Source organism: Synchiropus splendidus, chromosome 2, assembly GCF_027744825.2.
Source record: "Synchiropus splendidus isolate RoL2022-P1 chromosome 2, RoL_Sspl_1.0, whole genome shotgun sequence".
In the NCBI taxonomy this organism is placed as follows: Eukaryota; Metazoa; Chordata; class Actinopteri; order Syngnathiformes; family Callionymidae; genus Synchiropus; species Synchiropus splendidus.
In genome coordinates, this window is record NC_071335.1 from 21,477,768 (window position 1) to 21,505,744 (window position 27,977).

A 27,977-nucleotide genomic window follows, 5' to 3' on the forward strand; every position below is an offset into this window, starting at 1 on the left:
CCAGATATTAAGTGAACGCTTTAAAACAGCAATTACCGGAGCAGCGCTGATACCACTAACCTGGAACTTGGATAACTGTCCATACATTATATCGCAACAAGTTTGTGAGATGATCTAGGAATCCAGGAAGTGAGCACCAATCTAGTCAAATAAATAATCATTTTTACGAAGTTCATATACTGAAACATTTGGCTGTTTAAATGCATGTCACGATTCTGAGGTCCAGAGTTGTAGTTCATAAGAGCTAGTTCTGGCACATGCTGCATTATTCATGGGCATCAACCAGCGACCCTCTCAGCACCCTGACAGACACCATTACTTTGCTATGTCAGTTGGAAAAATACGAACCGCTGCTGCGGTTCACACTCCAAACATTACAGTAAACTTCACTGATAACTATATTTCACGACGGATCTCAACAACTCGTATATTATGCAGCATATCACAGCTTCCTGGCTTTCAGATGGCCATGATGTGTGCACCCCAGGATCACAGGGTGTTTTGCCCCGATATCATGATGCCCACATGATGTGGGAAGAGATCATTGAGGAGCCCATAGAGCACCCTTCTATTCTGCCACAGCGAGGGGCTGTTTCAGTATCATGACTGTCACACCTGAACCTATCCCTGTTCCTGAACCACTGCTCAGATCTCAGCTGAAAGGTGCACTACCTATGGAACTGTGGGCATCACAATGAGGACAGGTTGGTCTGTATGATCTCTGAAGCTACGGCTTCAACACGTCAACAAGTGTTTCCCAGTCCCTGTCAGAGGGCCGAGGACTACATTCGCTTTCCACCTCCACGGACTACATGTGTGGGCGAGAAACCTGAGCAATGAACCAAGGATGCCGCTTGGTTGAAATCCTCTTGACCTCCAGCACTGGAGCCATGGTATCGTGGCACCAGGTTTATCTCCATCTATCGAGGCGGGCTTGCTAACCCATCAGGACATGCCTGAGGGTTGCCGCGGCGGCACTCGGGTCATCATTATTCATGTAGACCGCAGCAGGTTTTTTGTAAAGATTGATTGTGTTTCTAGGATCTCGTGATATAGTTGGGTGGTCAGGTCCTCGACATAAACAGTGGGGAGGCCAGCACAGAGTACAGGTAGGTTGGAGGCCAGTCAAGCTGCTGCATTGCACCAACAAAGACAGGAAATGCAGCGGATGGGAAGAGTCTGGACCTGAGTCACCGTCTGGGTTGGACAGAAACATGTCTGCTGGGTAACATGTCTTGCAGGGTATTACAAGAATAAACCATCTTCAGTCACTCTCCGCTGAGGTGATCTTTAAAACACACAGATGTCTGACTTTCACATCGACTTTTTAAAACAGAGAAGAAGCACATTTCAAGAGGCGAGGAGTCATTGTCCGAACAGCCCATCCATCAACTCAAATATCACGTACAGAGGCCACCGTTTCAAGACAAAGACATTTGGATTGATCTGCTGGCAGCAGAGCGATCGGAGATTTCAAGCCAACACAGACAGCACCCGGGTGGAACTAGCTATCTTTCAAACAAATAAATCGGGATTATCCTGAGAGCCACTGTGGATTACTGATGTGTGAGCATATTCTCAGTCTGAACAACGTGGGATTTTGGACGTTTTGACTATCAGAACAAGGGAACACCACCCTCTCAACAACAAAAATGTATTGAAAAACAGCCATAAATGTATTTCCTTGTTCAACCCCGCAAATGTTATTGGGCGGCATTGAACTAAAGATGTACCATTATCCACAAATGGTTCAGTGAGAGTTCAACCTCGGAATTGTTGATAGATAATATGGAAAACTACAATTTACTTTCCCCATTTTAAGATGAAAAATGGGGGCTTAATATCACAAGATCCAGAATTACATTCAAAATCTCAATTAGCCTTCCCTGCTCAACGTTAAAAACAAAACAAAAACAAAGGCACGTTCAAAGGAAACAGGGTTTTCCGTGCTTTCGCTGAGATTTAAATGAGATACACTTACATTACCGTGTTAAAGTGGGGTCTGGGTGGGAACAGCTGGACAGTGACACTCATGTTTTCACATGCTGCTCTTCTCAAGTTGAGCACAAGGACAGATACGAAGAAAATCGCAACATGCACAAACTAAGTCTCTTTGAAGGAAAACCAAGAACCAACACATTGCTCAAACTCTAGCAACATATGATGTAACTATAACATTTTTTCTGCCTTGGTCACGAAAAGTCTCTGCCTTCACTTGGTCTTGTGTTGAAGACCAAGACAGACATTGCTTGACTTGAGCCCAAGTCAAGAAATTAAAACGTGTTTTTCAAAAAACGGTCAGAAGGCCTAGTCCTTCACTACAGGTCAAGCGGTCAAATCACATTCACATTCACAAATCACAAAAAAGGACATCACGATCAAGAATGCTGAGCTGTTTCCAACAACAATGGAGTAGGCTGAGCCTGAATAATAGCTCGCGGCTGGCAAACTAACACATATAAAGCCATGATATACAAGATGCTAGGTCTTACTAGTCACTTTACACACTCAAGTCGCAGCATTATTCCAGCCAATGGAGCTGCTGTGGCAGATTCTTACCATTCATTTTCATGTCAAACATGTGTCAGGTGTCATGTGTTACTCGTGGCCGACATGTCAACAAACAGTCCAGAAGATGGGCAAATATAGCAACTTCAATTTCACCTGCAGAGTCACAGAACTAAAGCGGCACAACCTTCCAACAGGTCAGATTCATGTGTTCCGCTGCAGGTCTTCTGATATCACCAGGATCTAAACTGTGCGACAGCCCGCTCAGAAACCAAATCCCTGTTCAGGTCTTCTTATACTTCAGCAAAAGTTTTTCGAGCAGTAGGTTTTAATCACTCTCCAGTGGCTTAAAACTGCACCCAGCAGAATAAGAGACAAATGAAATTAGATGGTGCAGCAACTTTAAAAAAAAAAAAAAAAAAGAGAGAGAGCAGCCTTAGAGCCTCCAAACAAATAATCTCCCTTTTAAACTGTCAGTCATTATGCTAATGTGCTAATGCAGATTAAAAAGTAATTGTTCACAATGTATACACTGAATAATCTGCCTTGGCTGACTGCGGCAGAGGCGATAAGAACAGGCAGAGAAGATGGTCTAGTGTCGGGCATTATATGCTTCATTACACACTTTTGGTCACCCAGTGCTCACTTAAAGAGATTCAGCGGGAGAGCGACCAAATGTTGCCTTATCTCGCTCACTCATTTCCTACACTTAACCCTCTGTACAATAATTACTTGCTAATTTCACTTCCTGAGTCTTCTTAATTTGACATCATTTGGGGTAAAAGAAATGCTTTGCATATTCACATCACTTCTCAGTCGCCGTTGAGCGGTTTGTGGCGCGACTTTGACGGTATTTGTCAGCGCCAGGATGCAATAATTCTGTTGGTGTTCTCTCTTCAATCCACTTTTCCTGTTAAGGTCATGAATGCGTTTGCTTTATCATCCCACACAAACACCACAATCCCCTTCAGCGGCTTCCAAAACAGAGGTGAAAAATATTTGAAGAACCGTTGTGTTTATATTCCACTGAGATGGGAAACGCTTCACCTCAAGTAATGCATCTGTAGTTGCTGCTGAGTTGTAAAATATCGCGAACAGTCTTGAAATAGCCATGTGCCAAGTTGATTTGTCTGAATACAAATTGGGGATGGTGAAACATGAAGTGAAGCTTCATGAAGCAGCGCTGACTGAAAAACACTGCTCAATAATATTTGGCTTTGAACAACTATTACCACATACTGAGGTGAACATGAGGAACCTGCTTCACAAAGCTTCATCAGCCCATGACAAGTCATGAAGGGTAGATGAGGTTTCATGAAACGGTGTCCTGATTTTCAGAGGCCACCAGACGGCGCTGTCTGCTGTAAAATGTTTGGACTTGTTCGACCAATCAAATGAAACCTAAAGTCATTTCTAAACCAAGAGCTCCATCTAGTGCTTCTGAAAATTAGGACATTGTTTCATCAACCCTGCAACACTGTTTCATGATGCCTCATCGACCCATCACTCATGAGAAGTCTCAACCACGTAATCCAGGCCCCATTCTTGGACGCCCAAAATCTTACTAACAAAAAAATTATTCGTACTTAGAAGGGTTTCCACGTGCAAACACTTGTGGTGTATTTGTTTGTTTTATGGGGTCTTTTCTAAAGAGCCGATTTGACAGTCATTTTGATCTGGAGAACCACAAGCAAGAGGTTGTGGGCACCAAACAATTTTACAAAGAGTTCTGAATGGCCCATTGGCCATGACTTTGGCCACATCTCGGGCTTTTACCGGCCACACAGCAGTAAACCTCAACAGGAGGTGCTATATAACTCAGATATTTGTTAAATCTCACAATAAGTTGAATAATTTTCCAAAAACATGCATCCTAACAAAACAATGTTAGAGTTTTCTTTTATAATTCTACATACTACGACCCATTTCACCCTACACATGAGAAATATCTTGCAAGTTTATGAATGTATCTTCGATTGGGCTCGGAAAATCTCAGTTAAAAAAAACAAATAAATATATATATATATATATATATATATATATATATATATATATATATATATATATATATATATATATATATATTTGATCCCATTATCACTCTTTAAACCTGCCAAGTTGTAAATACGCGTTGCTACTTTATGTCGCTCCTTCGACAAAGACGTATTGGCTCTGGTTTTATTTCCACGTGAATCGGTGCCTGTGATGGAGAGAAACTCAAGCTATCGCCATGTGACATGTTTGAACCTTGCAGGGCATTCAGCAGCCTCCTTCACAGACATGGACGCAATCATAAAGAAAATACATCTTGAACGTTTGCTGAGTATAAAGTGGATGTATACAGTACATCCAGCACAGGTACAGGTACACAAGGCCTCTGCACTTACGTGAGTGAATGAGGCGCTAATCTGCAGGACTTGCCAACATCTACTCAACATGTCTCCATCTGTTACTTCACACGAGAAAAATCCTCCCATGAAGTCTGAGAAGAAACAGAATCTCATCACACCAGATCTGATCACAGACAAACACGACACAAAAAGAAAAAAAAAAAAACAAGACAGCGAGACTGATTTGAAAACATTTCTTATTCAGTAAGGATACATGTGTTTGATTTGTGATGGACATTAGGTGGCAGAAAACAAACATCTATAAAGCGCTAACGTTGTGTACAGCACGTCATTTAGCAACAGCATGATGAGTTAATTCTGTGTGTGCGAGGTACAAGTTCATGGCAGAAAGTACAATATAAAAACTGCGCCTGTGTGCCGTCGTCAGATTTCTGGTACTGTGAGGCGAATCCACATACTGAATCAGGGCCGTTTCATTTCATTTTCAGGGCTGGGATGGGGTTGCAACGTTCTCCCGGATTTACAACATCTTCCTCTTCTCAAACTCCTGAAGAGACGGACAACAAAGAGAGGCAGAGAAGGACACAAATGATTTATTCATGCTGGACTCGCATAGATGTTTTGATCATGTCCATCTGATTTGCCATAAAAGGAGGGGAAAATTGGCAGCGAGGGTCCAAAAGCCTTCCATGTTTTCAATGCTTACGTAGGGAGGCCAAATCCAGGAGCACAAACGTACCAGAGAGTTTCAGTTGTCAACATGAAAACGTCTCACTTTGCTGTGATAGATGGCGGCTACGGAGCTGCTGCAAATCTAATTTATATTGAAGCAGCAGTTGCTGAGTTTGTCTGCAGACTCCAACAATGTGACTGTGACCGAGCAAAAACATTATGACAGCCATTAAAATAAGGGATGTGGATATTTACATATTTAATTTTGGGTGAACCATCGCAGAGCGGGAGAGACGGCTGAAAGAGACATTTCAGTACATTTCTTTATTGCACAGGAGGAAAGACATTTCATGCAAATGTAATTTATCAGGTTTGCCCATCACACACAAGCGCCCAGACGCATGGTGGCCAGTGGAAACCTGAAGGAACACTGCCACCTTAAGGAGGAGACTGGTACTTGACGCCATTGAGAAGCCATCCCTTGAAGAGTTCATCTTTTTTTTAGGTAGTTAACACTTCAGTTGGAACAAAAACACAGTAAATTGATGCAGTCAACACCAATCAGCTATGACATTAAGACCATCTGCCGGGCAAATATTGGCCGGACCACCAAGAGGAATGTGTCGCAAACGCAATAACCTCTCGATGACTGTGGAAGGCTGTGATCAGTTTGCTAGATGAGATGAATTCATCTGATCCTTCCACACGGATGAAAACATCTGCCAGCCAAGTTTCACTCTTTAAGAACTGGCCAGCTCCATGCTTACACTGGCTAAGACACCGAGGGCCCGGAACTGAGGCGAGACTGAGACCAAACAGAATACAGGAGCACAAGCACATTTATCTCTTACAGCCAAAGAATCTGGAGTCATTTTTCAAAAATAAATTAAGAATTCTTTCAGTGGAACAAAACAGTAGTTTGTTCTGTACTCAGTTTAGTCTCGATCCTGGTCTCGGACCCTCAAGGTCTTGGAGTCAATTCCAATCCCTCCATTAATCCGCAATCCTCTGCCCTCATGATCAACCCTCAATCTTAACCCTCAAAACCAAGTGTTAAGGGCAAGGTGTGACTTAAACACATCCTCAGACTGTGGGGGGGAGCATTAAACAAAAGCCGTGTTCAGTCTGTCAATTCAGAAGAAAAAGATTGACAAAAGATTCTAATAGACCAGTAAATGCCATGGAACAATGAGGTAAATAAAACGTAAAGTAATATCTGTGAATGTTTTTCGTCATACATTTATATCTACACTCAAAAAGAAAATACATGCATGCTTCGGACGCCATTTTTAATGGCTGAAAACGTGCACAGCACACTGGGTAGTGTGGATATTCCTCAATCCTAAAGTAGGCGCCGGTGAATCTGAAAATTGAGGTAGATATTTCCCTCTATCTCACTCTTCAAACCAACATCCTGAGACTCAAGCTGTTCACCTTCGCAGGACGGTGCATTTTTTGAGGGTGAGGACGGACGTTGAGGATTATGGAAGGACTTGGAATTCACCCTTGATCTCAGATTAGATGGTCTGGACTACCACATTGGAGCAAGGGCAGCTATTCTTCTGTTTGAGAACGATCGCTGGCCAACCTGGCATCCCACCTGCGTCCAGTGTAAACTTGAGCCAACTGGTTTTGGAGAGATGGTGTGAGTCTAACTACAGCATTTCCCCAACATTTCTGATCCTAAACACCGAAGTATTTCTGGAATTAGCTACTGTATACTTTAACCAGTAGGTCTCCAATTCCTTGGACCCCCACATATCTCAGGTGTGGTCCGAACTAGGATATTGCAGTAGCAAGAACAGCAGACAGCAAAGTACAGCTTGTTTTGTGTTGACAGAGCCATTTTTTAATGATATGTTTTCATGCGGATAAGACCTCGAGCCCTTGCAGCCCATGAGAATGATGAGCCCAGTACAGAAATAGATGAAAAGACTTGAACAAAAACGCTTTTCAGTTGCGACAGTCACAGAAAAAGTTCAGCCCAAAAGAAATTTTAAGACCGAAATGTGAAAATGGCAAAGCCTAAAAGAAAGAAATAGTTGAACACTTGAAAAAGTTTGTTTGATAACTCCACATTCATCTCACCAAGTGCCAGACTGAGAAAGTGAGAGAACCAACCGCCGTGCAGAGGACCCAAGCCAAGAAGGTTTCTTTGACTAACAACATATTTTTGAACAATGGCCACAACAGCAAATACGGAGAAGAATAAGGAAACAGGAGACTGTCACTCAAAAGATACAGGTCCAGACTCCTGGATGGAAAAATGTCACTTTTTAAGAAGGGGCTGAGAAGCTTGCACTGACAGCTGCTGAAACACACGTGGCGAAAGGGTGACGTGTGAAAACATGCAGGTCCACACTAGAAGGAATATCCAGCAGCTACTGAAGGACATCAGCAGCATGAGAGCTGCCTGATCTACTACGCAAGACCCCAACTCAGATGAGGGTCTTCTGCATCGCACGTCTATGAATCTGACTAATTCACCTTCAAATGCAGCTGGAAGCTTTGCATATTTAATTTGGCATCAACACGTGCCACACATAAAGAGCTTTAATGATAGGACTCTTAATTGCACCAATTATCACGCGGAGAGCGGTAATTTGCAGAAAGTAAGCAAATAAATAAATGAATAATGCATACGCCAATAAAGTTTACAAACCTAAAACAGGGATGCATGAGCGAAGGAGTGCGGCGTTAAAAATGCATAAGGTTTAATAGTCCAGCGGAGGGTGAAGCACCGACTCGCAGCCCAGGAGATCCAACAGTTCACATGCAGCATCACTTACAGACTTGGCACAAAATGCCACATACCTTGAATAAAAACGGCTTTTATCATCAGACTAAATGACAAAACCAGCAAGATGGACGGCTGGTGTTTGGAGTCATAATGCTCCTGGAGCGATGATAAAATAAAGCATGCCTTCTTTCTCTAGGGAACGTTATGAAACACAGTTTTGAATACAAAACGCATACAATATTATTTACGCCTTATGAGGAGGGTTCAGTCAAAAAGGGGGCCAAAAAAAGAAAACAAAACTAGCCAGGGGCAATGAACATAAGGTATTTCCTGAAACTGACCATGTAGGGTCAGGAACACAAATTAATTTTAGGTATACTTGGACTATTGCAGAGGACAATGAGGACTTGTCATGGCTTTTAAGCAAGGAGAATTTAAGTATTTATAAAACAAATGAATCTTCTCACTTTGGATATCCGTCTCTAACGGGACTCATTCAATGTCCGAAGTCTCCTAACTTCTCCACATGAGTGGTTCCTTTCATATTAGACAGGTAACTCCCAATGACAATCTGTGCATGTTCACCTCTGCTTCTTGTCTTTGCACCAGATATACTGTCTCTAAACCACACATGATGGCAGGTCTTACTACTGTCCTATAAAGCTTCTCCACCCTGCCTGCAGTCTCCTCTTCACCTCTTGATCCATTCTTCAGGACGACCACCTCTGCGTCTTCCATTCGCTCCCTTGATCACAAATTCTGTTTTGTTCTGCAGACTTTCATTCTTCTCGTCGCCAACTCCTGCTTCTCCCCCTCCTAACGCTCACTGTAAGTCACTATATCATCAGCAAACCTCACCTCCATGGAGACTCCTCTGTGACCTCAACCTGCAGTCTCACCATCATGACAGCAAACAAGAAGGAAATGGGCCCACTTTCAATTTCTGCCGAAATCCATTACTCATATATTAATGTAAATATCCCAATGTTGATCAATAAAAATATCATGAGCTTCTTTCACAATTATCAATACTGAGCATCAGAAAAAGAATAAGGACTAAATCTCAATATTATTTGTAGACTCAGCTTGAACCCTGTCTCTTTAGTTCTCCCTTCTTCTCCCTTCAGGGGTGGCCACAGTGGATCCTCTTCCTCCATCTCACCCTGTCCTCTGCTTCCTCTTCTCTCAAACCTACAGACCTCATGTCCTCCTTCACCACCTCCATCAATCTCCTCTTTGGCCTTCCTCTCCACCTTCTGCCTGGCAGTTCCAACCTCAACATCTTCCTACCAATGTACTGGCTCTCTCTCCTCTGTACATGTCCAAACCATCTCCATCTAGCCTCTCTGACTTTGTATCCAAAGAAAACCCTGTCTCTTAAGTTGAACTGCACATATTTCTCTAGATGTATTGAAAAAAAAGTAACAAAAACAATAAAATAAATATTGTATTATTATTATTTCTAAATTTGTATTTAGTAAAATGGTTTCAATGAATTCTCCGAGGCTAATAGGGATTCAAAGTATGATTCATGTATTATATTTTTTGGTGGTGTGTTTCCGTTATTGTACTAATAACACCGGCTTAAGCACTTGACGGAAAGAATGAACATAATCATGTGCAGTGAATACGCGACCACCTCGCTCGGGCTGAATCGTTACACTCCATGATTATTAATAGAAAAAAAACGTGAGTAAATCTATATCAGCGAGCGGCGGCGGCGGCGCAGTGGTGTTATAAGATGATGACGAATGAGAGTTAAAGGCTTCTTTGGCTTTTTACACATCTTGTTAACGGTGGTTCCCTGGAGGACAAATCCGAAGGAAGAGGCAAAGGCATCTGCTCAGCCACGATCATCGAGCGCTCATCAATTCGCCCTCTTCTCACTGCATAGAAAATTCTGGAACTAATCCACTAACAAGACCTGCTAATCAAGTGTGAAATTTAAACCAGCGACGATCACTGTCATTGGGATTTTCACCCGTTAATTGGAGGAAAGTGTTATTGATAATTGTATCTCATAACTGTATGGCGTCTTTTTAATAATACAAATGTCATAAATGCAACACTTTGTAACAAGATGCATTGTCATTTTACACGTAACCTTGCAATGTAACTTCACCAGGTTCAGTGGCGGAGGGAACGCAGAGTTGAAGCGGAACCGTAGTGAGGTTTTCAATTTCCACCAGGAGCAGGGTGCGGAGTGTTGTGGTTCTTATCCACTCGGTCAAGCAAGAATCGTGATCACACAAGAATCAGCAATGGGCCTGGAAAGAGGCAATGTCTTCATAGAGTTTATGACAAGTGCCATGAAGTACGGGCCGACGCTCGACTTGTCATCCAAGCTGTCACTGTTCCTGAGTGACTTCCAGCGGTTATGACGTAATGTTTACAGTGCTTGTTCATAGTAAGTCTATAGATAGCGTTTTATTTAGAAAATTTCCCAGATTGACATATTTTTTCACCGGCTGACTTCCAGTATGAACGACTTTCTCTGCAGTGGTGCTGTGTGGAGCCCCACAAACATAGCGCTGTTGCGGAATTGAAGCACAGTTCCAATGGAAGCCTGCCCTCTGCTGTTAGTGAAAATTGACAAATTGAAAACAATTTATTCCCTTTGAAAACATCCACACAGCTCCTCTGCACCGCACCGCACTCTAGATGATCTGCCAAAGTGAGGAGATCACATGGATTGTCGTGAATAAATGGGTCCCACTTGCAGAGGAAACTTTGTACACACGTCCCACAAAAACTCACAGTCAAAGCACACAAGCTGTTGAAAAGCAGAACTTTGAATAGTTTTTAAACCTGATGCTACTCTAACCTGCACACACACCTCCACTGCTGAATGATGGAGTGGTCCTTGTCTGACCCACAAAGCCAAAGAGATTGCTAATGGTTAACATGACATTTCACTTCCGCAACTTTACTTAAATGCTGTTCAGAAATGTTACTTTGGCTTAAATCATCTTTTTTATTCCTCTTTTGGACCAACATTCTCAAATGGTTTGATTTAACCGACCACAAAGTTGCATATTACATGTGAGAAAAATTGTAACCGCAATATTACAATTTTTAAAAATCCTGAAGGGATATTTTTTGTAATATCGCCTACCCCTACACATAACCTACACAGCAATGAACCATGATAGGGATAATTGCTTTCTCAAGCCAATTTATTGGGCACGCTGGGTTCAATTACGCACCAGGACTGGAGGAAAATTACTTGAGAATTGCAGCATGAGCAACAGGATATAAGTAACAATGACTATTAGCTTTCAGTGACTCCCTGAATCAAAAGTAGTGGAAAAAGTATGTCATTACACTGCCGAAATTGTAAAAATTGAAAATCAATTCAAATCTTGAAGCAACAGTCCGAGCAAATTGCTTTCCATCAGACAGTGGCGTGTCATAATTGGTGCCCATTCAAGAGTCTGGAATATCCAATCCCAAGGATACACGCTTCTATTTTCCCACACAGCATGACAGGACCAGTCCGCCCAGATCAGGACAACACTGTGATTAGGGCTTATTGTGGAAATGGATACTCACCTTGAACATGGTGCTGCCCAGCTGAGCAGGAGACATGCTGACTACTACCCCGGCTGACTGCAGTGCTGAGATTTTCTCTTTGGCCCCTCCTTTGCCTCCGGCAATGATAGCGCCAGCGTGGCCCATGCGACGCCCAGGAGGAGCGGTTAGCCCCGCAATAAAGGAGACGACCGGCTTGGATTGAGCTCCCTGAACAAACAAAAGAAAAATGACAGATAAGGACGGGCAACTGTTTAAGATGCGAGACAGTCAGTTGCAGGAGTACGGAAATGAGTGCGCAATGAGCAGTGCCACTTTTCGAAAAATCTATCTATTTATTAGGAACAAAAATCTGACAAGTGCTGCTCCCAGAGCTGCCAGGACAAGAGGTTTGTCAGCAGCCATCTTCTGTTTTCGCCTACGTTATTAAAACAAAGGTTCAATCGGGCCATTTAATTGCATGGGTTGGTGTGTGACGAGATAGAGGCACTGGCTCCTGCTGCTTTATATCATCTCATTTTAGAGATGGTAATTAGTCATGCAGGCACTGATTAGCATGGTGCATGTCACCGCTGCTTGCTCATTTGTGGTGTTCCCTTCCACCGTTCCGAGGTGAAGAGCGCTAATATTTCATCTTTGGTAATAACATCATGACAAGCAGGAGAAAATGAGGCTGTGTGTACAAGTGTGTGTGTTAAGGAGGCAATATGTCATCCGCGGGACCGGCCCCAGCAAAAACCAAGGCACCCATTCACAAAACAACGCACCCCGCAGGAGCAGGCTGAGCTCAGGAGCAGAAACGTGAACAAGGAAACGCAGGGACACTTCTATAAACACGCTGCGAGCATCTGCTCTACGTGTGCAAAATGTAAGTACTTAACAAATTAGCATCAAACCTCACTTGGTATTCTACAGTCGACCTGCGCTTTAGGTAAACAAAGCGCCTTATGCGAATTAAGCTTTAAATTTACCTTCAATGAAAAGAGGTTTAATTACTCTCCTGCCTGCCTCGGTGTATATTGACTACCAGCCATGCGTTGAAGAAGGGAGCCACCCTGCCATTTATAGAAAGTATATACACCAGTCACACCGCTAGTTAGACCTGCATTCGCCCTGTTAATGGAACACAACGATAAGTAACACGGAGAAAGCAAGAAAGGTGATTTAATTAAACATGGCATGGATGTCTGCGCCAAAAAAAAGCCTCGATTGACCATTTCCCAAAAAGGCAGTTTTCTCCTCGGTGAACACTTGGGGGGCCGACTACCAACAAGGAATAAAATCTATCCATTTTACTCCTCATAATTTGTCAATACGGGCAACCACACTTCCAGCTAAAGACACTGAAGGCAAATGTATTCAGCCATACTTTCCTGTAATAAAAGTAATGTCTAAAATATGTCGCCCTGATGGGCAACGTCCCCTCAGCCCTTTGAAAATTGAACAGGGGCTCTAATATTAAACGTGTCACTCTGTGAAGTCACTGTCAAGATTGCATGTTCGGCTTGTTGGAGTCCCCGAAACAGATATTAGTCAGTCAAAGTGACAGCCAGGTTGATAGGAAATGGGCTCGTACACAGATTATAAGTGGGACAGAATGATGTTCTGGCACCTATAATGAATAATTTAATAAACCTGATTGGCAGTTTGATTTATCATGATGTCAGGCAAGTTCATTTTTCATGTGCCGCAAATTACCGCTTCCCGCAGCTGAAACCATGAAGCTTCATTCAACAAGGCGAAAAAAAAACCCCCCCAAAAAAAAGTCATCCCATCGTTACCCTTCAGATGCAAAACCCGTCCATCACTGCACATCTCTAATATTAATGGGACATTTATACAATGTCCTTTGAATACTAATGCAACAACAATCACGCCGTCAAACTTTTCAATGACAAGCTTAAAAAATAAATAAAAGGTACATACTTCGACATGTCATTCAACAAGTTATTCACACAAAGACCAATTCACATACATTCCTTTATACTGTTAACAACTAACAATTACCTGTCGACCTAAAAAATTAAAATACTTCAATATTTATTATCACAAATTATTATGTATTACTTCCAAAAAATGATAAATTATATAAATACTCAAACTGTTTTTTTAAAGATATTACCAGAATGCAAAAAGAGACCAATATTTATTCAATATTTTAATTGGCTTGCTCAGGCCTGGTGCTCTCCAACTAAAGAAAAGTTACTAACTAAAGCGAACAAATATTCAGCCAATTTTTTTAAATGAAGTAAAAAAAAAATCTCCAGGTCAACTAATTGGTTAATTCCTCACACGTCCTTCATAGCTTGATATTATGCACATGAATTATGTTTTATAGAAATTAACTTTTACTTTTCCATGCAGAAGAAAAGAATGTGCAAGGTTAATTCTTGCATTATTGAAATGCTTGGCATTTTTAAGCAGGGGGAAGGTAATGTTGGGCAATGTCCTTGAAAACAATGAATTTATTTCTACTGTTGTGGAGTCATCAGACGGAATTGCTTATAAAAGAAAGTGCCATTAGCCTGAACATAGGGTAAATCAAGTGAGAAAAACTGGCTAAAAAGCACATGGCTTTCTTGAATAAACCGCGGGGGTTGAATGATCGCTTCGACTTTGAGGGCACACACAATGTTTAAAGAGGAAAAATCTGACTTGGCCTGTCTCACCTTGCGGGTACACAACTACAATAAACCAAACTGGATTAGGCTGTCCAGGCGGTTCAAACTGATCTCCTTCACAGAGGGTCAAGGAAAAGCATAATTCAGGCACTGAAGTGAAAACACTGAGGCCAGACTCAGAATAGGGGTGTGTGGTTTAACATGAGAATTGGACAAAGCGATGACATTGCAAGGCATATCCTATGTACTACATGATCTCTCTATGGAGTTCCTGGCTACCATCTGGATCCAAGAGGCTTTGAATACAGGACAACAATATTGTGTGAACAAATAAGAAGCAATAGGCAGAGGTCTACACCCTGAAAGAATTTAGCTTAATGAATAACTCATTTGCATCAAGAGTGTAAGCAATTGAGTTACAACAACATTGTCTTTCTTTATATGGGATTAAACAATTCAATGGAGCGGAAGCATTAGCGCATTGTGTAATTCAAAGTCAATTTATACTGTGTATAATCCTTTACTTTGAGGCACAAAGAATTTTTCTACAAATCTTTTAAGCCAACACGATGAAAATATCACATCTTAACTCCAACAGTATGAGTCGCTGAAACTAAATTCCAAGCAATACACAACTAAATGATCTCTTATACAATAACCAACTCAACTTCAGAGCAACATTCTCCTACTCACGCTCTACTGGTCATTTCATTCCCGTGATTCATTTAAATTGTCTCATACTGTCAACACTTTCTGCAACAGTGTGTGCGCGTGTGTGTTTTGCTGAGAGAAATTATTCTACTGTGACACCAACAGGAGATTTGCATGCATTAGAGCAGCTGATGTAAAATCAAATCCATTCCTCACCTCAAGTACGAATATGCACACACACACAAACACACACAGATATGAGTTTGTCAGAGCACAAACCCTCCATGAGAAAGTTCTTAAGCACTTGGCTGCACAGCCCCATTGCTGTCACACTGTTCTTTATCAAATGTGGCCATCACAGAAGGTTCTCTGTTCATCAACACTGCTGTTTTCCCACAACATGGCCCGTTGGTTTCACCTTCATCCCATCTGTCGCTACTTATATTTATCAAGTAAATTTCATAGCCATTCATGGACAACATCCAATACTTCCCATGAAAACTTTTAAGCACTGTCTTGTTAACATGGAACTTTGTCCAGAGTTGCAGATTTCAGCATAATGACCCATAACTTCCAAAGACAGTAACATTTCACTTCCACAAAAGCAAATCTGAACTGCAGAGGACGCAACAGTGATAGTAACACGGTTTGAGAAGCGGCTTTCTTACAGAGTTGTGTTCTTTAAGGTACTCGGCAGCATTCTCTTCAGCATTGCCACCGATTTCCCCGATGAGGATGATGCCTTCAGTCTTTGGGTCCTGCAGGAACACTTCCAGACAATCTATGAAGTTGGTACCATTGAAAGGATCACCACCGATTCCTAGGAAGAGACAAAAAATGGTGTCAAAAAAAAAAAAAAAAAAAAGACAACGCACGCTGCAGTCTCATCATATCTCCTCAAACCAAACCCACTCTGCAGAACAAGCTGCCATGGACTCAGAAAACACAGCATAAAAAGTCAGAACTATCACATCACCACTCTCCAAATCACTCTCCAACTTTCCTATTATTATAATTATAACTATTACTGTGATTGAAGAGGCTTTTTGCCTCTTTTTCCATTTGTTGACCAGGGACGGGGACAATTTTTGACTAACCACCTCAAATTAATACTTTCTTCTAAGGCAAAACACTTGTTCATGAACAGGAGAAACTACAGGAGACAGCTGACAGAACACAGTTTTGCGGCTTGGATCCATCATACCACTTTGTGCAGCCCAACTTCACTGTGCACATGGCCAAGCTCCTTTATGGAGACCTCCTTCAATCCATCTCCCATCACAATTCATCCAGTAATATTCTTCTTTCAAAGGCTTCAAAGGTACCAGACAAGCCGGGCACAAACAGCCAGAGTTCCTGAATGAGACCCACTAAATCGATAGACAACAAAGGTCTGAGTCAAATACTAAAGAAGGAGAGATGATGAGCCACATGATGGAGAAAATGAAGAGAATGGAAGAAGTGATCAGAATCAAAATTGAATTAAATTATGGAAAATCTGAACATACAAAGGAGGCTATGAAGGAAGAAACTGCCACAATAATGGAAGATCAAATTCGACCAAAGGAAACTGTCAAAATCAAGAGTAAAAACAAAATTAAATTAAAAATAAATGAACTCTTCAAGCCATCCAAGGAGTTATGGGCAGGCCAGACACACGTCTCTTTAAATGACCAGACAGGATTTCTACTAATATTACCCACTAAAGGCCTCCAAAGGGAGAAAGAAACAAGTAAAAGCAAATTTCCTGGACAAAATGCCAGATGCACACATTCTCTTCCCACCAAATTTGACTTCAAATCCAAGATGGGGGAAGTGGAAACCCGCAATTTTATTTGCAGATGGGGTTGTTCAAATGCCACGATGTTGCCTATCAGAATTTCACGACTTTGGTTCTGAAATGGATAACTTATTGAACATTAGAGAACACAACGGATTACAATGACAATAATCTTAAATCGACAGATTTGTCTGGCAAAAAGAAAATGAATCAAAAAAGGGGCAGATATAAGATTTATTCTTCTCTCTACTCCGTTTTGATCCCTGATGCAATGAGTGTATACACATATATATATATATATATATATATATATATATATATATATATATATATATATATATATTCATACACTTGGTCAAGTGGGGTCGGATTAACTTTTTCCTTTTTAATTCCATTCCACCACTTTCTTCCCAAAGGAAATCACACCTTGTTCAAAGCAGAGAACTCATTTCCAATTGTCTCGAAGTCATAGACAATGCTCAATGAACACATCAAATCTCGAACAAAAATCCCTGGAAATGCCGTCCAAAGATCCTTCATGTGCCTCCTTGTTAAATCCATCATAGAAGTTGAAACATGAATTTTCATCAATCCATGTAGTGAGCAGGTAAATGCATAACTTTCAAACTCAGTTTTATAAACTCATTTAAACAAGTCATTATATGTATATCGTTAGAATATGGATAATAAAATCGTAATTTTTACTTCAATCCATTCTGTACCCATAAGAGACGTATAGCTTTTACAGTCAATAACTAAAGCGAGAAAAAAAGAGACAGGAAAACACCTGATTTCCATGAATAATGGACACCAGTGCCCACGAGAGCAACATCGTTGACAGACATTAAAAATTACACCAAGTGCAATATTCTTCTGCCCCTGGGTCGTAGTGGCACTTAAAAGTAAGTAAAAGAACTACCAATAAACTACACTAATGAACTCGACAATATTTAGTGCAGATGAGACACTGAATTTATGAAGTCTGGATCGCAGACACCACATAATTTAAGAGTCTAAATAATTGCGATGCCAAGATGAGTTTGCATTGATTAGAGTCTCCGCCAAGTCCTCGGGATTTGGAATGCAAAGATAGATATCGAGGCCAAATTAATCAGATTTCCTAATTCATGTCGAACACTTGAGTTGGGTGGAAAATGCCAAGAGGTTTTGACTGTTGGATGACTTTCTTTGACTGCATGCATTCGCCAGAATTGAGAGAGTAACAACAACAACGTGTCAAAAAAAAAAAGAAAAAAAACTGCTTCTCATTTGCAGCTTTTCCGACTAGTGAGCCCTAGGATGGTGCATGGCATGATGTCAACATGGCCTTCCACTGAATAAATAAAAAGGTACAATATGTGACATGCTTATAGCCATTAGTTGCATCTCCAACAAGAGATAATGATGCAACTTCACAATGGCACAGCACCTTTGGTTAGAGCTGTAACAACTAGTTATCCATAACAAAAATGCACCAACATGTTTGTGCAAACATACAGGAGTATGGAGATATGTTAATTCGACTGAGGTCCGACGGCGCATCACCACCTCTGCCTGCAGTGAGTCACAGTCATGGAGGAGTTCAAGCAGCCACGGATCAGAAAGTATAGCTTTGTTTTGTTTGCAAAGATGGGCTCATAATTGTTAACAACTCATCAATAATGTAATATTAATATATCTGCTTAAAAATGAATGGTGTTGGAACACAACAGTGTCACTTTCACAGGTGAGATGATTTAAGCAACTTAAGGTTAAAAAGAAACTTTAAATAAAAGTTCGCAAAAAGAACAAATAAAAATCTTATGGAACAGAAATGATCATCAGTTGCAGGCCCAATGTTGATGCTTCACACACTGAAGACTGCTAGTCACAGGACGACAAACAAATTGGACACAGAGGAGGAAAGAAGGAAAATTGGTGTTGATCCGACCTCACAGCAAATATAGAAATAGTTATGTCTAGCACAAACTCAACACAGTTCAACACAAAGTCAAGAGAGATCATTTTACTAAACAAGGTTGGTCTTAGCTATCAGATAAATAGCCTTGATATACATGAATAAATGCAAAATTCTGAATAAAAGTACTTGAATCAGTCTCTGAAGAGAGTTCATGGACCTGAAATAAAATGGGCGCTGACAAGAAAGCGCGAGGTAAATTGACTCTGCAGATATTGCCACTTATTTTACAACTACATTTCCTAAATTTAAGAATTCCTGACCCGACGAGGCACAGGCGATAAACATTTGAGCTGGTACTATTATAGCAAATTGTGTCAAACAAACACAACAAGAAACATGTAGTGCTGAAATGACTGCAGGTGCATGTAAAAGACAGATCAAAGAGCTTGGACAGAGTCCAGTAGCGATAAATATAAACAAACAAACCAACTGTTGCTGCTGACAATGATGACCTGTCAAAAGCAGGCAAGCATAAAATGTCTCCATTAAATCTTACCAATGCACAGGGACTGGCCCAGACCAACTTGTGTGGTTTGGTGAACAGCCTCATACGTCAGGGTTCCTGATCTTGACACGATGCCTGAAAACGATAAATACAGGCGGTAATTTTATCCTTCAATAACACATTACTGGGTCACTGTAACAGAATGGACTATTACTCATCCAAAATCTAACCAAGTTAAATCAACAATATTGACATTCAATACGAGTCATTTCCACAAATTACATGCAATCTTACCAATTCTTCCTTTCTTGTGGATGTGGCCAGGCATGATTCCGATCTTGCATTCTCCAGGCTGAAAGTATTATCAGCATTATTACTGTTATTATTACAGAATAAAAAACAGGCTGCAGCTTCCAGAGAAAGCTACTTAAGAAAGGCATGAAGGAGCAAACGGTAACTATAACAACAGGCACCTGGCTGGGCATGAGTCAGACATAGCTTCCATTAATGTCAGTCACATCAGCTAATATACATAAGCTTCGTGGCTAAAATGTTTAAATAGCCGTAAGTGGCGTCGGAGCAGAGAGGGCAAACACCAATGCTTCCCTTACAGCAAATACAAGGGACGACGATGATAGAATTGATTGAATCTGAGCTTTTCCAACATCTTAATCTGTTCCAATTTTAAATGCAATAAAATGGCTTGAGTCCTAAGCATACATATAAAATTATCAGCAGAGGAAAAGAGTGTGGTTGTTGGTGATAAGAGCAGAGCCAGCGTGACTTGCAAATGAAAAGAATATTCAGTGGTAAACATTAAGATAGCTTTCACACAAAACCCACACTGGCGTTAAGAATCAGCATGAGTAAATCTTATTCTTGGAGACATTAGTCCAAGTTTGCATCATTTTCCAGCTGAAATAAATCAGGAAAAAGATGAATAAATTACAGCTAAGAGTGTTGCGTCGGGTGTGTCATGGATGCTTACATTGATGACTCCAGGGCAGTTTGGGCCGATGAGGCGAGTGGCGCTCTGACGCACCAGCTTATGCTTCACTCTCACCATGTCTTGCTGCGGGATGCCCTCGGTGATGCAGACAACCAGGGGAATCTCTGCATCAATAGCCTCAATGATGGCGGCTGCCGCAAAGGGAGGGGGCACATAAATCACACTGGCATCAGCCCCGGTGCCATCTCTCGCCTGCGGCCAAAAACCAGAGGGAGAAAGAAAGAAAGACGCGGTGGTCTGTTAATTACCGACATCTTAAACAATGATGAAATACTGCCACCTTATGCTCAGCAAAAACATTCTTACTTTATTAAGGTTCCACTCACCTCCTTGACTGAATTGAAGACTGGCAGGCCGAGGTGAGTCTTGCCACCCTTTCCAGGGGACACACCTCCGACTAACTGGGATCCATAATCGAGAGATTGTTGACTGTGAAATGTTCCCTGGAGATGAAAAAGAGTGGGTGTTTGTTTGCGTAATGAAGTCGTGTACAGCCAGTTCTGCAGTCTAACCCCAGTGATGGCCAGGAAGAAATTCACTGGCGTCGAGAATGAATCACCGCAGCAGAGGGACGGGACACACAAGCAGGATCGGGTGCATGTGAGAAAGGCCGTGCCACCAAACATTGCTTAGGAGATAAATGGTTTTCTTAGCAAATGATTTGGAGTGTGGAGTTGGCTGCTCTTCATTGTCACCGTTTCCAACAGTAAAAAAGGTGGAGGAGGTTAGATGGTTCAGACATGAGAATGTCATCCATCAAGTCAGTGTTTGGATTGTTAAACACACATTAACATGTTTAATTGTACGGGAAATTTCGTCATTCAGTTAATGGTCTATATTAGAAACAGGAAGACAGATGGAGCGGGTGAAAGGAAAGTACTGACAAAAAGTTTTGTGAGACCTTGTTCTGATGCGAGAACCATGATGACGTTCAAAGCAATGTTTTTGACACAAAACAATTAAATAAACATACATGTGTACATTTTATCACATGTTAAATGGACAGAAATGTGAGATATCCAGGTGATGATGATGAGGTGAAACAGTCAAGGACATAAAAGTAAATAAATAGCTCAGTCCATTATATGCCACTGTCTAAAATTAGTCACGGTTCGATGAGGTATCATGAAACAGCATTGCAGGGTGGATGAAGCAGAGTCCTAATTTTCAGAGGCCACTGGATGGAGCTTTTGGTTTAGAAATGATGCAAGGTCTCATTGAATTAGTTGTATGTTTTTATACAACTAATTGAATTTTTATGTATATTTAATATTTTACTGAAAACAGTGCCATCTGGTGGGCTCCAAAAATCAGGACACTGTTTCATGAAACCGCAATAACCAAAGCTCTGAAAGATGATTCAACACGACACAGGTCAGCTTCGTCTCTGGGAAATCAAGGCTGCTCCATTACATGACTCTCAACTGACAATACTTTACTTTGGGAAAATAGAAACTGTGAGGTTTGTAGCTGGTATAACGCTAATGTTTACACATAAATGTAGATGCTTTGTGGATTTATTTATACTATTTTAACTGCATCTCCGATATTATTGACTTCTCAATTACCACCAAATTATTCCTCTGGTGCTATTCTGCTGCAATAGTAGGGATAATAAGAGAAAATGTTCCATTATAAGGGAGGTGCTCGACCTTTATTCATTTTGGGGAGTACAATTTTAGTGTATCAATTTTGCCAAATTGGAGCAGTGTTTTTTCATGTTTTGTGCCTCTCTGCATGCTATAATTATCTTATTGTGAAACTTAGACTTTCAATAATTTGTCACATAAAAATGCACCCATTTACTTGCAGGTGTTGACAGGATGATAATCCTGCTTCAACACAATCGGGAGTCTAAACACATCTTCTGAGATGAGGCGCGCTTGCGTTCAGAAAAACAGATGAATGCCAAAAAATAAAAACAAAAAATCCTCTGGTGCGCAGTATTAAAATGAGTGGAATACTGGCCAAGCCAATATCAGACCCAGCCAATCTTCCAATCTTGACCTTGACTAGAAAGTCTGAGCTCTCAGTTGTCTGGGCACATATGGGCCAGTCTCTGCTCTCTGCTTCCTTCCAGGCCAATTATCTCTGCCAAGAAGATGAAAACAACTCAAGAACGGATTTTAATTCAAGTTTCAGGATCTGTTGCCAAAGGCATAAAGAAAAGATGATTCGTTTTTGCTGGTTTTGCTCCACAGCAATATGCGTTTGTCCATAGATTACATAGTTTACTAGTCATATAGTTTGCCATGTGATTTTAACAGGGTTATTAACTCGTGTACATTTCTAAAAACCTATCAGTAAAATTGTGTTTGATGAATTTTCAGTACAAGTAACCACTAATGTTGATTCCTTGAGACTGGCCAAGCAATAAATTAACATTTCTTAGAAGACAAGCAGTAAAATAGAATAAAATAGAATTTCTAATGACATCTCAATGTTGGGGAGCCTTTAAACTGGACACCGATGAGATCCTCTGATGATCCATTCACTCACTTTGCAATGAAAAATTCAGAGTATTAGCGGGTGTAATCTAATGTGTCAGGGAGGGAATACAGTTCTGTGCTTTGATAATTGCACATTAACCATTTTTCCATCTTGCGAGGGAAAAAAAAAAGACAAAAAACGATTCCTTGCTAGAAAGAAAAATGTGTCTATTATTTCGTCCAGTCAGATAGTACAAGAGTTAAAGAGCTTCCATCGGCAGCAACTAAAGTGGAGGTAGACTGCCTAACTGTGAAAAATGAAATGTAAAAAAAAAGAAGTAATTAAGTGGAATGTATCAGAATTTATGCCATATCACTTCACTCTTGCCAACTTGGCTGTTCTCAACAAGTATTATTAAACGGTGAAAACTATAAATGTGAAGAGCGACTCGCTTATCAAGCCAGACGACACGACATTATGCACTTAACATCAATTGCTTCATTTCTCATCCTTTTCCAATTATGTGGAGTGTCCACCGGGAATTTATTTAAGAACCTTTTCTGAGATGCTCAGAGAGAAATATGGCAAAGGACAAAGGGGAGACATTTATAGGGAGCATTATTTTTTATTTTACTGTATTTCTTCTACACGACTACATATATATGTGTGTGTGTGTGTGTATATATATATATTTTTTTTTATCAGAAAGACTTTTTTCGTTATTTTCATGTCATTTTTGTGAAGTTATTTTACTTCATAGTTTTCTACAAACTGGTACTAGTGATGGGTTGATGAGGTTGCGTGAAACAGTGTTGGAATATTCAGAGACCACCAGACTGCATTATCTGCTGCAAAATGTTTGGACTAGGAAAAGCTAATTCAATGAAGCCTCATATCATTTCTAAACCAAGAGCTCCATCTAGTGGCCACTCAATATTATGACACTGATTCATCAACCCTGCAATATTGCTTCATGATACTTCAGCTCTGAACGAAGATGTTTCATAAAAAATCATATCCAAATGCAGCCTCAGACAGACAGACAGATACTGCAGATATCTGCATTCAGGACTGTCACCGCTGTCTGAAAAAACACTGTACTTAAGTCTGCATGTTCTGGCTGGGATGCATCAGTACCGTCTGCCAACGACAGCCATTCGGCGACTTGAATGAAAAAACAGAAACAAGCGGCGGCATACAGACCTGCTTCCCTGTGAAGCCTTGGCAAATGACCTTGGTGTTCTTGTCAATGTACAGGTTCTTTCTTGTTGCAGTGTAGCAGTGTCTGACTCCACTTTGCTGCACTGTGTGAAGAATAAAGGATGAAGATGTGAAAAAGAGAATTCAGGGACATCTAAGTCCTGAGGAGGCTCAGTGAGAGGATCCAACAATAGAAAGTAAAACATAATGAATGGAAAATAATCTTGGGTTTTCTACCAGGCATCTTTCCCTCTACTGCTGCAACCGCAGCCCGACCTCAGATAAGCAGAGGAAAACGAATGAATAAACAGGATGTAGGTTAAGGAGATGTCAGTGGGCGACCGAGCGGACGTGTTTAGTCTTGATGTTTCTCTATGTTACAAAATCCTATCGCAAAAACTCTGACTTGTCCGTTTAAAATATCAACTCACAATGGCATCAAATAATTTCCCTTATGTCGACATCTTCCATGCAATGCAATTTCATGCATCAGGCAAAGCCTGTTAGACTAGCTCCTGCACTCTAAACTACACATTAAAATGAGGTAAATTCATATTTCAATATTTATTTTTGTCAAAGTACCCTCATTGTCAAAACATGAAGTTGAACCTGGAAGTGACAAATACACTGCCACTGATCCAATACAAACACATTCCTCATTGTTATTGAAATATGCCAGGAAAGGGAGAGAATGTGTTTTGCCCTTCACAACCCTGTGAGTGAGTGGCAGAAAGGTATGTCTGAATTTACCATCAAAACATCCACAGGCTCTCTCAAAAATCACGCACCCAAATACATGTTTTTCTTGTCCATATACCAAAAATAATGACGTCAGAAACCGGAGTTTTAACCATCCAGACCAGCAATGACTCTGTTTAAAAAAGTGAACTCTGTCTGAAGAGGCAGCTGTTATTGTTGTTGTTGGTGAAAAGCAAAGAGAAAATGTCACAGTGCATCCTTGTTAAAACAGGATGTGATATCAAAAGTGTAGAATTTTTCAATCGGTGTTCCACTGTTTCTGATGATGAAGTGTGATTTTGCAGGTGCCTTTTCATCTTACACAGTCACGGCTTCTAGGCTTAGTAACACACACATTTAATGGTGAAAATGTTCAAAGTCAAGCGAGGAAATCCACAAATTAACAATAAACGGACAAAGATTCATAACATAGCAATTTCCCCAAGCACGTGGCAGAGAGATTAGCAGAAAAAGAAAGTATATTGGATGGAATATTAAGCATGTACACCATCGCCTTCCATATCTATATCACTTGGAGCTAGACCCACATGGGTCATTTAAGATGCAGGGCAATTTATTCTCAAAATTGAAAATCTGAACCGCTACTGTATCAGTTGTTGCTCATGGCTGCATGGAAAGACAGTAACATTATTTAACATGGAAATTAACATCCACAAACCAATTTCTGAAAAGTTAATCGAGACACACACCCGCAAAAAAAACAACAAAAAAAAACAGGGAAGTGGGACTTAGTGGCGTAACAATCAGTATTTTTTCAACAACATTTCTTGCCAACATGAGAAAGGGCAAGGACATTGTAAATATGGTGAATTAAACCTTTTTGTGAGTATTAATTTTCTCGTGCAATGATTTGTTTTTTTGCTTACGTGGCAAAGAACAAATCTTAAATGCAAACTAGAAATTTTATAAATGAATTACATGAAGCACCGTCTCTAGTCTGGTGTGAAATGAGTGTCAATTCTGCTAAATATGACAAGCCAGGTCGAGGCTGAATCAAACATAAACACAGAATGTACTTTATTGTGTAAACACAGTTGATGACATAAGCATCAGAGTTCACCCTGGTTCTTAACCACACTCACAACACAGTCGTACTATTTATTGTCTCCAGTCTTGAAACATATGACCAGCATAGGCGCCCCATACAGAGGGATTTTGACCCCCTACAGGGCGATTTCTAAATGGAAATATGATAATATAGTGAAATATGACTCCAATGTCAGGCCTCCCTCCATATGGGAAAAGCAAGACTACACCTTTCAAGGTAGAATATTGGTAAGAAGGAGAGGGAGTACAATGCCCATCTTCAAACTCTGACACATCTTCCTCAACGCTGATTTTATTATTTTATTGCACACTGTGTAACTTTTTTCCATGATACCGTGAATAAGTCATTGTGTGTGTGTGTGTGTGTGTATATATATATATATATATATATATATATATATATATATATATATATTACTTGAGCAACATCACAATAAATCGATTAGACTGTTTAAAGGAAAGCTATGATTAATATACCAGACCATAGAAATGACATTGAGCTGTCACAAAACAAACATAACTGTGCAGGAGATGTGCAGGAGAAACATACTCCAATCTTGAGTTACAACAGACGGCGTCCATCTGACCAGTTGCCCATTTCAATCCCCTTCACATGTGGGAGCAAATGCAACATACGTGCTCTGTGTTTGAACTTTGGTCTTAAGCAACCACTCACGGGAGGGTCACAGTTCAACAACAACTCCAGACACTGATAGGGAGACAAACACAATCCATACATCTTGATCGTTCACCAAATAGTTGCATTATCTGACGTGGTTCATGTTCTGTATTCAGCTGCAGAGTTTCCTAGCGAGCTAACAGCATTGCCCTAGTATTAAAGCAACTAAACTCGCAAAACACTGCCATATAAAGAACGTATTCACTGGCATGAGTGTTTCGGCATGCCTCGTTAAATGTCAGCAGCTCTTCTCGTCTGTCTTCTTGTTGGCTGGAGGTTAAAGTTGTGTGGAGTCAGGCTCTTAGCAGCAGGCTAACTTGCTAACTGACAAACAACCAGGATTAAGTCAGACTGTAAATGCCAGCATGACTCGACGAACACACGAAATTAATATTGTTGACCTCAACTGTAGGGAAGACGAATTGGTGAAAGCGGATATATTGAAATACTTACAAAGCAGCCTTGCAAACAACCTGGTGTGTGACATCTTCGGTCATTCGCCAATGACACCGGAGCCTGACGTCCTGAGAGCTGGGTTTTAGTTGACCAGATATATCCCTGCTCAAAAAAAGCATCAAACACGCGTTCAAAGAAAACTGAATGTCACGCGCCTTTTCACAGTATGCGATATTATTTGTAACCACAAGACAATATAATGAATTATAAAATTAGCGACACATTTCAGGCAAAATTGCAGAGTGCACTTTATAGCAGTGCATTATGGGAATTGAAGTAAATTGCGACCAGGTGATGGAGTTATTTTTAAATGAAGATTAAATAATATTACATTAAATATATTTATACTATTGCAAATTATTTTCATCCTTACTAGTGGTAAAAGAAAATAAAGCTTAACAAGAACATCAGAAAGGTATATGGAATAATGACAACAGTATCTATGGGTATTTCGAAATATATTTACACTTTGTTTCCAGTTAATGTCTCCATTTCCAATCCCTTCTTTATCATTTAATTCTGTCACTCCTGGCATTCCATAATTCTCATTGCGTCCATGACCAATGCATTCATTATATTTATGGTATTTAAGCCTGCGATTTCTTATTATTAATATCCTGTTTCCACTGGTTCCAAACCGTTTTTATTATGTCATTTATTTATCTTTCACATTCAAAATATTTTGGGTAGATACAAAAGACTTGAGAAAAATAATCAAAACGATCATCACGAACTAACTCAATTTTTGTCACGTCAGTAATAAAATAATGAACGCATTCAAACTATTACTGTACAGTCGGTTCATGAATACCATTATGAAGTTACATGTAATGGGGGAGATCAACAGCTGGGTGTTACACTGGAGATGTAGATAAAAAAAAAAAAGTTACAAAATGTATGAATATAAAGAAATAACATATGACAGTAGCAGCGTAAAAAAACACATTTTACATTTTGAAAAAAAAATATTTTAAATTCCTATAAAATTAATTCTTCAAAAAAACGTAACTAAACGTAAAACATTCAATCCGAAAGCATAATTTCCGAATCCAGTGAAGTACCCAGAAACCACCGCCATCACACAGTCCTCCAATCACGCGCGACCAACTCCTCGGAAGCTGATTGGCTGCGAACTGAA

General features: G+C 40.4%; 1 protein-coding gene across 1 annotated transcript; it reads right to left on the minus strand.

The window, feature by feature from the left end:
- Positions 1-5,077: 5,077 nt before the first annotated feature.
- Positions 5,078-26,933, minus strand: suclg1 (succinate-CoA ligase GDP/ADP-forming subunit alph). The gene is made up of 9 exons (XM_053858043.1): positions 26,837-26,933; positions 23,902-24,002; positions 20,595-20,711; positions 20,248-20,460; positions 19,554-19,611; positions 19,311-19,394; positions 15,743-15,894; positions 11,824-12,012; positions 5,078-5,406 (listed from the first exon to the last, which is right to left on the minus strand). The coding sequence occupies exons 1-9, from the start codon at positions 26,868-26,870 to the stop codon at positions 5,380-5,382; spliced, it is 975 nt and encodes a 324-aa protein (XP_053714018.1). The 5' UTR covers positions 26,871-26,933; the 3' UTR covers positions 5,078-5,379.
- Between the last annotated feature and the right edge of the window lie 1,044 nt (positions 26,934-27,977).